This window comes from Rhinolophus hipposideros (genome assembly GCF_964194185.1).
Source record: "Rhinolophus hipposideros genome assembly, chromosome: 7".
In the NCBI taxonomy this organism is placed as follows: domain Eukaryota; kingdom Metazoa; phylum Chordata; class Mammalia; order Chiroptera; family Rhinolophidae; genus Rhinolophus; species Rhinolophus hipposideros.
In genome coordinates, this window is record NC_138053.1 from 55,032,005 (window position 1) to 55,045,099 (window position 13,095).

The 13,095-nt window shown below is 36.8% G+C and overlaps 1 protein-coding gene across 2 annotated transcripts in view; it reads left to right on the plus strand.

The window, feature by feature from the left end:
* The window catches only part of MRPS27 (mitochondrial ribosomal protein S27), a 73,511-nt gene that overhangs the window by 7,701 nt on the left and 52,715 nt on the right, over positions 1 to 13,095 (plus strand). For both annotated transcript variants that reach the window (XR_013993701.1, XM_081054448.1), the window contains exons 3-4: positions 7,997 to 8,067; positions 10,157 to 10,215. Coding sequence is in view for 1 of the 2 variants with exons in the window: in XM_081054448.1 (XP_080910574.1) it covers positions 7,997 to 8,067; positions 10,157 to 10,215 (130 nt within the window). In the remaining variant the exon portion in view is untranslated. The remainder of the gene's footprint in view (positions 1 to 7,996; positions 8,068 to 10,156; positions 10,216 to 13,095) is intronic.

Below are 13,095 nucleotides of genomic sequence, written 5' to 3' on the forward strand. Positions count from 1 at the left end.
GGCGCGCCTCCTGCCGCTTCAGGAGATACGGCAGTAGGTGGCGGTGCGCCCCCTTCGGAGACCGCGGCGCAGCCGGTGGAGCCCGGCGTCTGGGTCCCATCCTTGCCGAAAGCCTCCCCGTGCGCGCGTGCGCGGAGGGCTACCTTCAGTGGGTAGAGCTCTGCGATTGGAGGTTGTTATCGGAGCGGCCTCGTGGGTTGGGGGAGGGACGATGTGAGGCATTAGCTCCACGCATCCGGGTTGGAGGGCGTGGAGGGGAGTGGAGCTGGGCAGAGAGGGAAGAGGTGTGGTGTGGCTCTTGGTCTTCCATCTGCTTAAACGATTTGTCTTCATGCAGAATCCAGTGCAGACGTTCTGGGTTCTTCTCTCTGATGGGCGTGCGGCTCTGGTGCCTCCTTTCTTCAGTGTCCTTTGTGGTTCTCAGAGCCTTGGGGAGGCTCTGTCCAGCTCCCAGTCTGAGGGTAGTTTATTACCATGGGAGTCTTGATTCACCTGGAGTTCTCTGTAGTACAGTGTACCTTCACTGCAGTCTAGGGGGCAAGCAGGCCATGAATGCAGTGCTGGTCCTTAGACAAAAATCAAAAGATAAGCTCTGTTCACTGCTAGCGGCGTGCCGGTTCTCTGCGAAGCCCTTCACACGCACCATCCTATTTAATGCTCACATCAGACGACTAAGGCAGCTGCTATTTACCCCTCAGAGATAAGGAAACTGAAGCCATGTTGTGACATTTGCTTAGAGCCGTACAGTATTCTATTGCTTTTCTGCTCAAAAATAGCTTTCTCTGTTACTGCTGTAGTACCTGCAGTTCTACCATAGTGTCTTCCCTTGCATTGAAGCAGTGGATTTCTTGCTTTAAAAAATACACAAAAAACAGCTTTTTGATTGCATTGTAAAATATTCTGAGAAGTGCACAAATCATTACTATACAGACTGATAAGTTATCACAAAGTGAGCAAACCTGTGTAAGACAGAACATTCCTACCACTCCAGAAGCCCTTGTTGCAGCTCCCATTCTCTTCAAAGGTAACCGTTATCCTGACTTCTGACACCATAGGTTAATTTTTTTAATGTTTTTAATGACATATCTGAAATATATACAAAAGTAGAGTGGTATAAGGAATCCCCTTTACCCATAATCTGGTTTCAACAGTTATCAGCCCTGGCCAATGTACTTCATCTCTACTTCTACTTATTTCCCCATCCAGATCCTTTGGATTATTTTGAGGCATATCCCAAGCATGATGTCATTTCATCCATAAATATTTCATTCTATACCTCTAAAAGATAAGGATATTTTAATACCATTATCACACCTAAAATATTAATAACTTTAAATATGAAATATCTAGTCAGTGTTCAAATTTCCCTGACTCTCAAATATTTTAATGGTTTGGTTGAACCAGCATGCACATAAGTTTTGTATAGTGTAATTGGTTATGTCCGTTCTTGCTGCTTTTAAAATATTTTTATAGAAACATAAAAGTAGAGAGAATAGTATAATGGACCCCCGTGTACCATGACCCAGCTTCAACAGTTATCAGTTCCCAGCCAGTCTTGTTTCATCAATCTTCTACCCCATCAGCAGATTGCTGTTTAACAAATCTTTGTTATCAGGTCATTTTATATGTATTTTGATATGTACCTCTAAAAGATAAGGATTTTTTTTTAGACCATAACTATATCATTTTCATATCTAAAAATTAGTTATTCCTTAACATCATTATATCCGTCAATGTTCACATTTCCCCTCAAATGTCTTATATATTTTTTTTTTAATTTATAGTTTTTTGAAATGGAATCCAGATAAGGTCCATATCTTGTAATGTGCTGAGAGGTCTCTTAGGTATCTGTTAATCTGTAGGTTTCGCTCTCTTTCTTTTAATGTATTTGTTGAAGAAAACAGATCTTTGTCTTGTAGAGTTTCCCACATTCTGAATTTGCTGTTTTTATCCTTATGGTGGTTTTAACATATACTTCTACCTTCCATATGTCCTATAAAACTGGCAGAGAAGGAGGCTTCATCAGATTCAGGTTTTTTCTGCTGTTGTTGTTTTACTTTTGGCATGAATACTTCATAAGAAGTATTGTTTTGTCAGGAGGCACACAGCAGGTTTTCCCTCTGTGATGTTAAGGCCATTCCTGATCATTGCTTAGATCCATTATGAACATTAGGAGCTGCAAACTGTTGCTATTTGAATTCTATCCTTTCTTCCTCACTTATCATCCAGAAAAATTTTTGTAACAGAATGTCCTTTCATCAACATTTTAGGTATCCTGAGATGCAGTTTGTATGGAAGAGGCAGTTTTCAATAATGAGTTGACCCCTTACCATCCTCCAAAGATGACAATAAGGGTTTTTAAAATCTGATTATAAATTTATGGATTTAAGCATTCCAGACATTTTTATTCATTGCAGATATTTTTTTATTGAAAGTACCTTAGTTCTCTGTAGAGCCGTAGGAGTTCTTGGGCTTTACAACTCAAGTCAGATTTCAGTTTTAGACTGTTTCTGTACTGGGCGTCCTTGGGGTTAAAATAAACACTGAATGAAAGAATTGCCTCTGAAATTCCTCTACTGACTGTCACATCTGTTGGAGAAGGTACAGGGTGAAAGTTATTATCATTAGCCAGTTAGTAGCTTTTGAATTCCACACTAGGACCCACAGTGAATAGGATTTAGGAGAAAACCATTTGAGGGAACGGGAACATGGTAGGAAGACAGGCCTGATGGAGAAGCTCCCTGGGTTCCATGAGAGGAAGTTTGCTTGTCACCCTGCTAGGTTCAGGGCCCAGGTGACTTAAGCTGAATTGGATGCCTGAGCCCTACTGAATTAAATATTTTACTTCTGATTTTTCAGTTTATAAGTAATTGTAAAGTAAGGGACACCTTTTGGTTTTGGTTACTGTTTTGTTTTTTAAGAACTCCCTTTCAGAAACCAAGGAGAATTTTACCATTGACACATTTGCGTTCAGGCTGAACCTGAGCACTATGGCCGTCTTTCACAGACGCCTCTCTCTCCCATTAGCTGAGGTTTGGTTTTGCAGTAGCATTTCATCTGTGAAAGCCTTTGGCTTGTTGCAGTAATTTTTCAAATTCTGCTCTTGAAGCCTGATGGAGATTTTCTGAAGCCTATTTTCTTAACTTTTATCAATTCCATATTTGTATCTCTGTGACATCTATTCATTTACTAGGTCATATTTACCATCAGCTGCCTAGTCTAAAGGTGGCCTGACTTGTGCATATCATCCTCCTTTAGTCTCATTTTTTAGTATATATGTGTAAAAAGCTTCGCTTCACATTTTTCCTTTTTTGGAACTATTTGTTTTAAACTTCCTGGTGACAGATAGAGAGACAAATAGAAGGAAATCTAAATATCTATATTCAAAATGGTTCCTAGATTAGTTTTTCCTACTTTCTTCTATTACTTTTATACATGTTATACTCGTATGTCATCTGTCCTTGTTTTTCTTTTTAAATGTGGGGAGCAAAAACACCATTTCAGCCTGTTTTTCAGATCACTTTTTCTAGAAAATATAATTATAACTTGTATCCAGTTATCTATTATGTAAATATTATAGATAAGGTTTGTAGATGGTCCTAAGCCCAGAAAGAGCTTAGGGTTGACCGAATGAATAAAAATGATGTACAGTTACACAGAAATCATGAAAAACGGAAACCATCTAATAATTTCTCACTTAAAACTCTCAGGATTCAATAGAGGATCCATCTTTCCTTCAGCGACCTTCCCCATCACAACTTTCACCCAGAGAGCCTGCTCTCTTATAAGACACTTCTTTCTCAGCACATCTCTGCTACAGATTTTGTGATCATTAAGAAGATTGCCATTTTTTTTCCTGAGAATTTTATATACTTTAAAGCTGTGTTACTTTGGTGCACACCAGGTTAAAATTATCGTCTTGAAAAAATGAATGTTTTTATCATTACGTAATGACCCACCTGTAAAAATAATGCTTTTTTTTTAAAAAAGTTTATTGGGGTGACAAGTTTAAGTAAAGTTACATAGATTTCAGGTGTACAATTCTGTATTACATCATCTATAAATCCCATTGTGTGTTCACCACCCAGAGTCAATTCTTCATCCATCATCATATATTTGAAAATGATGCTTTTTACCTTTAAGTCTATTGTGTCTAATGTTAATACAGCTACACCAGGTTTTGTTTGCCTGCTGTTTGCCTAGTATATTTTTGATACATTTATTTTTAACTCTTCAGTGTTCCTTTGATTTATATAGCTAGATTTTGTATTTTTAACCAATCTGACAATCGTCTTTTTAACTAGAAAATGTAGTCTATTTATATTGTCATTTTGTGATGACTGATATATTTGGATTTATTTCTATCATATTTTGTTATTTCTCTCATCTTTCTTGTTTTTTTGTGTTTTTTTCCCCCCTTTCTTCTTTTGGATTGATTACCACTGTTTTTGTTTTTTACATTTTTCCCCCTTACTGGGCTAGAAATTATTTCCTCAGTTTCTACTCTTTTAGAATGTTAGATTCTAGCATTCTAAATCTATATATTTTAGATAATTGCTCTAACTTCCAACATGTATATTTAACTTAAAATCTAATGTTAATCACACTCCACTATTTTTCAGTCCAGACATGCACATACCCCCAACCATATGTTTTGTCTGATGTTAACATTTTATCCTTTAAAACACAAACACAACACATTATTATTTTAAACAGTCAATTTTCCCTCAGATTTAAGCAGTTTTACTTATTTGCCATTCTTTTTAGTCTCTCAAGTTTTCTTTAAAAGATCATTTTCCTTCTTGCAAAAAAATACATCTTCTTAAAAACACAAATTCTACAAAATTCCTTGTTTGTTGCTAATAAATTCTCTGTTTTTGTTTGTCTAAAAATATCTTACTTTTCCCTAAATCTTGAAACATAAGATTATTAGATTTGTAAATCTATGTTGATAGTATTTACTCCCAACATATTATTCTACTGTCTACTGTTGTTCCTACTGAGAAAACACCTGTTGGTGTAGTTGTTTTTCCTTTATAAGTAATTTATATTTTCCTTCTGGCTACTTTTAAAATCCTCGTTTTCTTCAGTTTCACTGTAATGTATCATGGTGCAGGTGTTGACTTAATTGATTTGAGATTTTATGTGTTTCCTGAATCTGAAAACACATCTTTTGTTAATTCTAAAAAACTACTTATTTATTATCTCGTTGTGTATCACCTCTCCTCATTCTTTTTATTAACTTCTTTTATAAATTCAGTTAAATGTAGTTTAGGCCTTCTTATTCTATTTTCTATATCTCTTATTCCTCTTTCATACATTTCATCTTTATCTTTGCTGCATTCTGTGTCATTTCTTTTAGACCTTTCACTTCATTAACTCTCACCTCACCTCTGTCTAACCTCCTCTTTAACTTATTCACCAAGTTTTTTTTAGCAGCTTTATTAAGGTATTCTTTATATAAAATACACTGCACATATTTAATTTGATAAGTTTTGACACATGTACTTGTATGTACATCCATGAAATCTTCACCACAGTCATGATAATGAGCGTGTCTGCCACGCCACACACAGTTTTCTCCTACTCCTCTGTCATCCTTTCCTCCCCTTCCTGCTGACCCTCCCAGATTCCCAGGCAACCACTGATATGCTTCCTATCACTGCAAAATGAGTTTGTATTTTCTAGAATTTCACATAGTAAAATAAACTCTTTAAACCACTTTGACCAAAATTCTCAGGTTGACATATCATGTGTAACACAGAAGTATGAATTCGGCCGTCAGAGGTGTGAGGGCATAGGTGTCAGAGGATCCTCAGGGCATAGCGTCCTTGCATTTATCTTTGCAGGGTGCGTTATTTTCTAATTCACCTTCCCACTCTTGTAGCCCCTAAGTGGTCCTGGCTTTACCTGTGGATTCCTGAACCAGTTTGTCATCTTATAAAAGCCTCGGTTTTATCCTCGATGCCCCGTAAGCCATTAAAACCAAAGCTGTGTCTCTAGAGACCTGCAGATGCCCTCAGGTGACTGCTACCATCAGTGCTCCCTTACAAACTCAAGGCTTGTGCTCCTGTCCTGCCTTTGGCCTCTGGCATTTACATCTACCTTCTTGAAAGCTCAGTCATATTTGCAAAAAACTTTTAGAAATATTTTACGTAGGTGTTTTTCTACTAGGAGGAAAATTTTAAAGGATATTTTGTCCACCTTATTCCAGAAACAAAATTCCATTTAACATCTTTTCAAGCTTGGGAGGAGCATGCAAGACTGATTCTGTGTTGCGCCCATGGTAGTTTTTAAATATAACTCACTCTAGTCTTGAGAAGCTGCATCCCAGTTTCCTGGGGCTTTGTTTAAAAACTTGGATTCCCCTGGTCTCGCCTCAAACCTACAGAATTAGAATTGCCGTCTAGGTGTGAGGTTAGGAATCCTCAACCATGTTTGTGAACCACTACACTCCTATACTTGGAATAGTGTAGAGTCCTCAAGAAAATCTTTTATGTCCTCAGATCATCAATGGTGTTGTTTTCTTCAAATAAGAAGGGCATTTTTATACTAGTAGACATGTCATTTTCTGGGCATACTTCCACATTATCGGTACAGCGTTAAGTTTTGTTAAATAAAGAATTCAAATTTTCAGACTCATTTTCCCTTGTAATCTTTGTTGACTTCAACCATCCACTGCAGTTTATATTCCTGAGGAGCTGAGTGACGGGAAAGAAAGCATCTTCCTTAGCACATCCCTTTGAACAAAATCTGGGCATCTGCTGGGCCCTCGGTGAAACATGAAGTGTGATCTTGACTGTTGAAGCCCACAGTCCAGAAGCCTGTGGTGCCAGTCCTCTGCAGGCCGCAGCTGCCCCAGCTTTCCTGGCCATCCCTGCCCTGTGCAGTTTTCCGCCTCATTCATCACGCCGATGCTATCATGTGAAGTCATTGGTCACATATTTAGCAGCAAACCTCTCTCTGACTTGCAATATGCAAATGTTATTCAGCAGATGCTGGGTCTGCAGCTGTTGCCTTTTTGGAGGTCTCAGCGATTTCACTTGACGGAAGATGTCTTGCTGTGAAGGATTAAACCGGAATCTTGGGTTATCACACTACAGAAGCCAACCTAATCCAATGTTACGTTCTACATTGTGCACTATGTGAAATCCACAAAGAAATGGAGGCCACTTTAATTAGGCCAGTAGAGCCTGATCCTCCTTTTTTTTTTTTTAAGTAAAAGTTTAAATTTTGAATAAAGGGAGGTAATTCTTTTAATGTCTATCATCTCAACATAAGGGCCTCTATTATGAAATGATCATAAAGATTTGGTATCACAGGAGTGCTGTTTAATATCATTCTGTGAGCAACTAGATTTAACAATATTAATTTGCCTTAGTGTGAAGAGGTTTTAGGGACTTCTTTGTGTGTGCATGTGATGGGGGTGGGAGTCTTTATCTTTCTTTAATCACCTGGTGTCAGTCTCTTTAAGACTGTCATAAGAAAAACTGATTACTTTTATATCACACTAGGTTTTAGGGATTTTGCAAAGTTGTTTTACCCCAGTAGCTGCTGAATCAAGAGAGGGAAAAAAGTGGTCAATGCACTCAATAGGTCTTCAAAAGATACTTGTCCGTTGATTACCTCTGTCTTCTTATTACTTGATACAGATATCTTCCTTTCCCTAGAGTCTGTCAATAATAACACTTTCTTGTGCCTCCTTCCAGGGACACTTTATTGGTGTATTTTTTTAAAACTAAATATATGCTGGGATTTTTAAAATAGTCCTTACTGCAATTAAATAAATCATTTAAAAATTTTTTTAAATGTCACTAATATTCAGTATCTTCTTTGATTTATACAATAATGATTTCTAACGAGAGCAAGAAAGTGCATCACTTTTAATACTAGTTTTGTAATGATGGCAGCCATCTGGTAAGAGTTGTATCTGTTAAGTTGTCCATAAGAAATGTGTAAATTTAACAAGGTTCGTTTCTCTTCTTTGTCTTCACAGCTGATCTAGCATCTTTAATGGATAAAACATACGAGAGAAAGTTGCCTGTTAGTTCTTTAACAATATCACGGGTAAGAAAACCTAAATATATATTTTCAAACAGGAAGGAGGAAGAAAGCAAGAAAGGCTCTTTATATAGATGAAGCTGCATAAAGAAAGAATATCTTTCATAGGAAATATTTTTCCAGAATTTGGTATGTTTTTGTAGTTACCAATAGACATTTTATGGTGAAGTAGCAAATTTCTTTAACTGAAATAAAAGGTAATAAATTTTACCAGACTCTGCTATCAGTGATCACTGTTGTGTTTCTGATTTATTTTACTTTTTTCAGAATATATTATGCTATATGATGTCATGATTTTAAAAAATTGATACACTCTTCAAAGTAATAGTATTTACTTGTTAATATTGGAAATATTTTTGGTAGCTGAAAAAGTCTATAAAAATGTACATTAATGTTAATGTTAAACTGTTACAGAACAATGAAGAAGAGAACAATTAGGCTCGGAATTGGGAATAGGAATTGATAGTAACCATTATTGAACACCTTCTGTGCCACCTATGGTACTAGTTTTTGTAACATACATTATCTCATATGTTAATTCTTATAGCAGCCATAAGATATAAACATTACTACTTCCATTTTACATGTGAGACTCAGAATGGTTGATAGCTTTCTCAAGTTCACACAGGTCATAAGTGGAAAAATTGGGCTTCAAACCTAGTTCCCTGTGACATCGAAGTTCTTTTCCCTCAAATAATATCTGATTTGTCTTTATCACAAAATAACTTTGTGACATTGGGCAACTGGGCCCCTCTCAATTTTCTCATTTCCAGTATGGGGACGATAGTATCTTCCTCACAGGGCTGATGTGATGCTAAAATGAGATCTTAGTTGTGAAAGCTCTTTGTAGAAATTAATGGCACCATAAAATTCAAGGTTATTGTTAAATCTAGAAGAGGAAAAGGAAAGGAACTATCATCCTTTTTAGTCTGGGTCCTTTCTTTCTGCCTCTTGATAGGCTCCTTTTAGAAGGGCAACAGTTTAAGTCATAACATAAATTTTATAGACTCATAATTTTCAGATTGAAGGGGAACTTAAATACCACTGGTTCATCCCTTGCATGATAGATAAAAATCTCTGTTGCCATAATACCTCATATTTGTTTACGCAGCACCAAAGAGTTTAAAGAGATTTCACATGCATTTCTCATTGGAGCTTCAGACTCTTCCTGGCAGGTGCCTTTATTCTGTTTATGCAGATGGAGCAACTAAGTACCAGAGGGGCTATGCCATCTGTTTATGCCACACAGCAAGCAATCAAGAGATTTAGTTCTCAACTTCAGATCCTGTGTGTGTCCCATATTTCATCCACTCCTTAATGAGATTTCTAAACCAAATTCAAAAGTCTGAGTCCTTTTAAGAAAGTCTCTTCCCTTTTACTCTCCTCTCCCTCTTTATGAGGTTTTAATTATATTCACAACATGCATTATCTCCTACTCCATCTTTTTTGCCTCTGCGTCTCTACTTTAGGGTCCATCTTTGGACTAGCCCTTTCTGTTTGTTTATTTGGTTTAGAATTAAGGAACATAGTCACAGATTTTATGGTTCGAGGGGAGACTTGGTAGAAGAATCACAGGTTGACTAGGTCCATAGCAGAACTTAAATCAGAGTAGGAAAAATGGTTTCAAGATTGAATTCTCTAAATTTAAATTTTCATCGCTTGGACCATATTTTTGTTGTCATTAGAGACTTTAGCCATTTAGCTACACATTCCCATGTATTTGGAGCATGGAGTGTAGAGAAAATATCTGGATATAAAGATGAAGGGAAATATGAATGGCTAGTTGTAAATAGCGTAGTAAGTGTAGTAGTATAGTTGTAGAATAAGAGGATCTCTCTCGTTCTGAGTAAGGTTCATGTTTGGTTTTCACACAGTTTTTCTGACCAAGGTTGTTCTGCACAAAGAAAAAAGGGAAGCCTTTGAATAGTCTTCATTTGCATCTGCATAAGGGGGTGTCAAGGATGGCATCACACCACATGAACATTGTTCCAATAAAAAAATGGGCGTTTTGTTTATTTTAAGGTCAATGTGTGAATTAGGCCCGATATATGGCATAATTTATATTCAACCAAAGGTTTATTTTTTTGTCTTTTAGTTTGTGGACAACATTTCATCTCGAGAAGAGGTAGACCATGCAGAGTATTATCTTTACAAGTAAGTTTTTCATTTTATTTGGCTCTATACTCTCCTGTTTTACACCACTTTTTAGCTCAAATGGTGATATATATTATATACAATGTTCAGCACCTTGCTTTTTAAGTTTATGTTTTGGAGATTTTTCCGTATCAGTATATAGAGAGCTTCCTCATTTTTTATAATGGCATCATATTCCGTACTATGAATATCTTATTTAAACCGGTTCCCAACTGAAGGATCTTTAGGTTGTTTGCTCTCTTTTTATATTGTATACAATGTAATAATTAATAACCTTATACATGTGTAATTTTGAACATAATTCTCATAAGTATATACTTTTGTAATTTCAACAGCTGTTGCCAAATTGCTTTTCATTGAGGTTTTACCAGTTTACCTTCCCAGCGGCAGTGTATGAAAGAGGCCTATTTTTATAGGTTGGCCAATAAGGCTATTTTCACACTTTTGGACTTTTTCTGTCAAACTGATAGGTGAAAAATTATGTATCTATCTCTTCTCTCCCTTTTTCTATTCAGATGGAAATATACAGTTTTTGTACTGTTTGGCACCTATAATTAATTAAGACTATATTTTAAAACATTTTCTATATTACCACACCTAACTTCATTCTTTCTGTCAGCTGTGAGCCATCCGACTGTGAATTACAGATACACTCATCCATGTGTACAAAGAAGCATGTTCAGTACATTACCATCTATAGTAGCCATAACCTAAAGCTTATTAAATAGACTAGAATAACCTAAAGCTTATTAAATAAGTGACTGGTCAAATAAATTACAATTCATCCTTATTGTTTAATATTTCACCTATCAAATGTCTGTCAAAAGGATACCTTACAACTGCCTTTTTGTTATGATTCCATGTTGTGATTTTAAAAATCTGATGTATCATTTGTTCCAATTCCTAGTTTCCAAAAATGGACTCAGACTGAAATTTAAGATGTTTTCAGTAAGCATTGCATTAGACTGTCCCACTTGATCTTATGTTATTGTGATCAAGAAAGTTTCAGTTACTTCCATCTGGGTGCATTTTTAAAAGGTTTCTCTGTATAGTGGAAATTTATTCAACTTTCTTTTATTTGATTTTCAAAATAGTAATGATGTTTCTTTTCTTTCTTACTTTTTTATTTGGGGAAATTCTACCACTGTTTTGTTGTTTTCTGTTTAAATATAAATCTCAAGTAGATTACATTACATACTCTAAGAAACCTTTATTTTAAATTTAAGATGGCCTTTAACAATGTCCTAAGTTCATATTCTCGTTCCTGAAATCAGAATCGCAAGTGCCTTCCTATTCTTCATTAAGATAAGCATCAATAGATCCCTTGATGAGAGCAAGCCCTGTCTTCCTTTAGTGGGTCTTTGGTACTGTGGGGTGCCTTTGATAGTTATCTTTGCCTATGATGAAAGGTGTATTTGGGCTTGGCATCTGCCCAGTTCTCAGTCTTCTGCTTTGTTTATGGCAAAATGCAGAAAATAATTCAATTTCTAAATAGAAACTATTTCTTAGAATTCCATCCCATGGAATACAGTGCCATAGTCTTGAAAGAAAGAAGTCCCAAATTTACTTATGTTCGAAAGTAGCTCTGTAACATATAATTGATTTCAATGATGCAACATTCAACAGTATTTACTGAGCGCCTAGTATCCAGGCTCTGTCCAAGGTGCTGGGCGTAGAGCAGTGAATAGGTTGGACATTGTCCCTCACGGTCGTCGTACATGAGTGTAGCTGAGAAATTTAAGTCCTACCTTCACGAACTTCCATGATTAAGTCTTCATATGATACCCGGTTTTGCATGACCTGGAGTCTTGCTTAAAGTTTCATAAAATCTCTATTGCTTGTTTCCATACAGATCGTATAAAACACTGTTGTCCATTTTAAATCTGAGCCACTATTTAATTTGACATCCCATGCTTTGCTTAATCAAAACTAATATTCTAACTATGACCTATCACTTTTTTAGTTGTATTGCTTCTCCCCCTTCTATTGACAAGAAAATCAGCTTTCTTTTTCCCAGCTTTGTTTTATTTTTAAGAAAAAAAACATTTTTATGACTTCACGAGATGTCTGTTGGAAGTGTATGAGACTAGGTATAACTCCATAAAGCTGCATCCAGGGGTAGATAATGGAGGTTGGCTTGTGTTCACTCATTAGCTAGCTTTCCAGCCTTAGAGAACATACAAAACATAGTAATGCCTTAGCAAAAGTAAAAATTAGAGTTATGGTCTCTTAGAGTTTATCTACATTAATTGGAATCAAGAATGTCAATCCTGAAAGCACCAAGGGCCTGTGGTATTTTCATTAGCTAGGTCTTCAGCACGTCGTGGTCGTGATGCCCAGCACCCCCACATTGGATGTTTTTAGACATCTCAGTAAATGTACAATCACAAGTCTAGGGTGAGGAAATATAGAAGCAATTTCTTAATCCTGTAACTAACAGCTTCTTGCTGATCTGCCTGGAGGATTTTTCCTTTCCCAGGCAGTACTGTCTTTAGGGTAAGGCCCACAGCAGGGCTCTTGGCTGCCACCCCGGTCATTGGCTGAACTCTTTCCCTGTCTCGGCCTGTAGAGGTCAGACACTGCAAGCAGAGTGTAGCGACTACATCATCTCATCTTCTACTGATCAGATCTCCCTGATGACTATGTAAAGAGCGTTAGAGCCAAAGAGGTTTGGAAACCTCAAGTGACCCGTGGAGAGCTAATTGAACCTCTGCCGTTGTATCAGGTGCACAAGTAAGCAGTTCTAGCAGTTCAGGATGCTGCTAGCGCATGCCAGCTTGTTATTATCCTGTCACCCCAGGAGAGAATTCCAGCCTTTGAATCTCCTGAAGTACATGGGTTTAAAAGTTTGGGGGCTTCAACATTAAAGAGTCCCAGGGA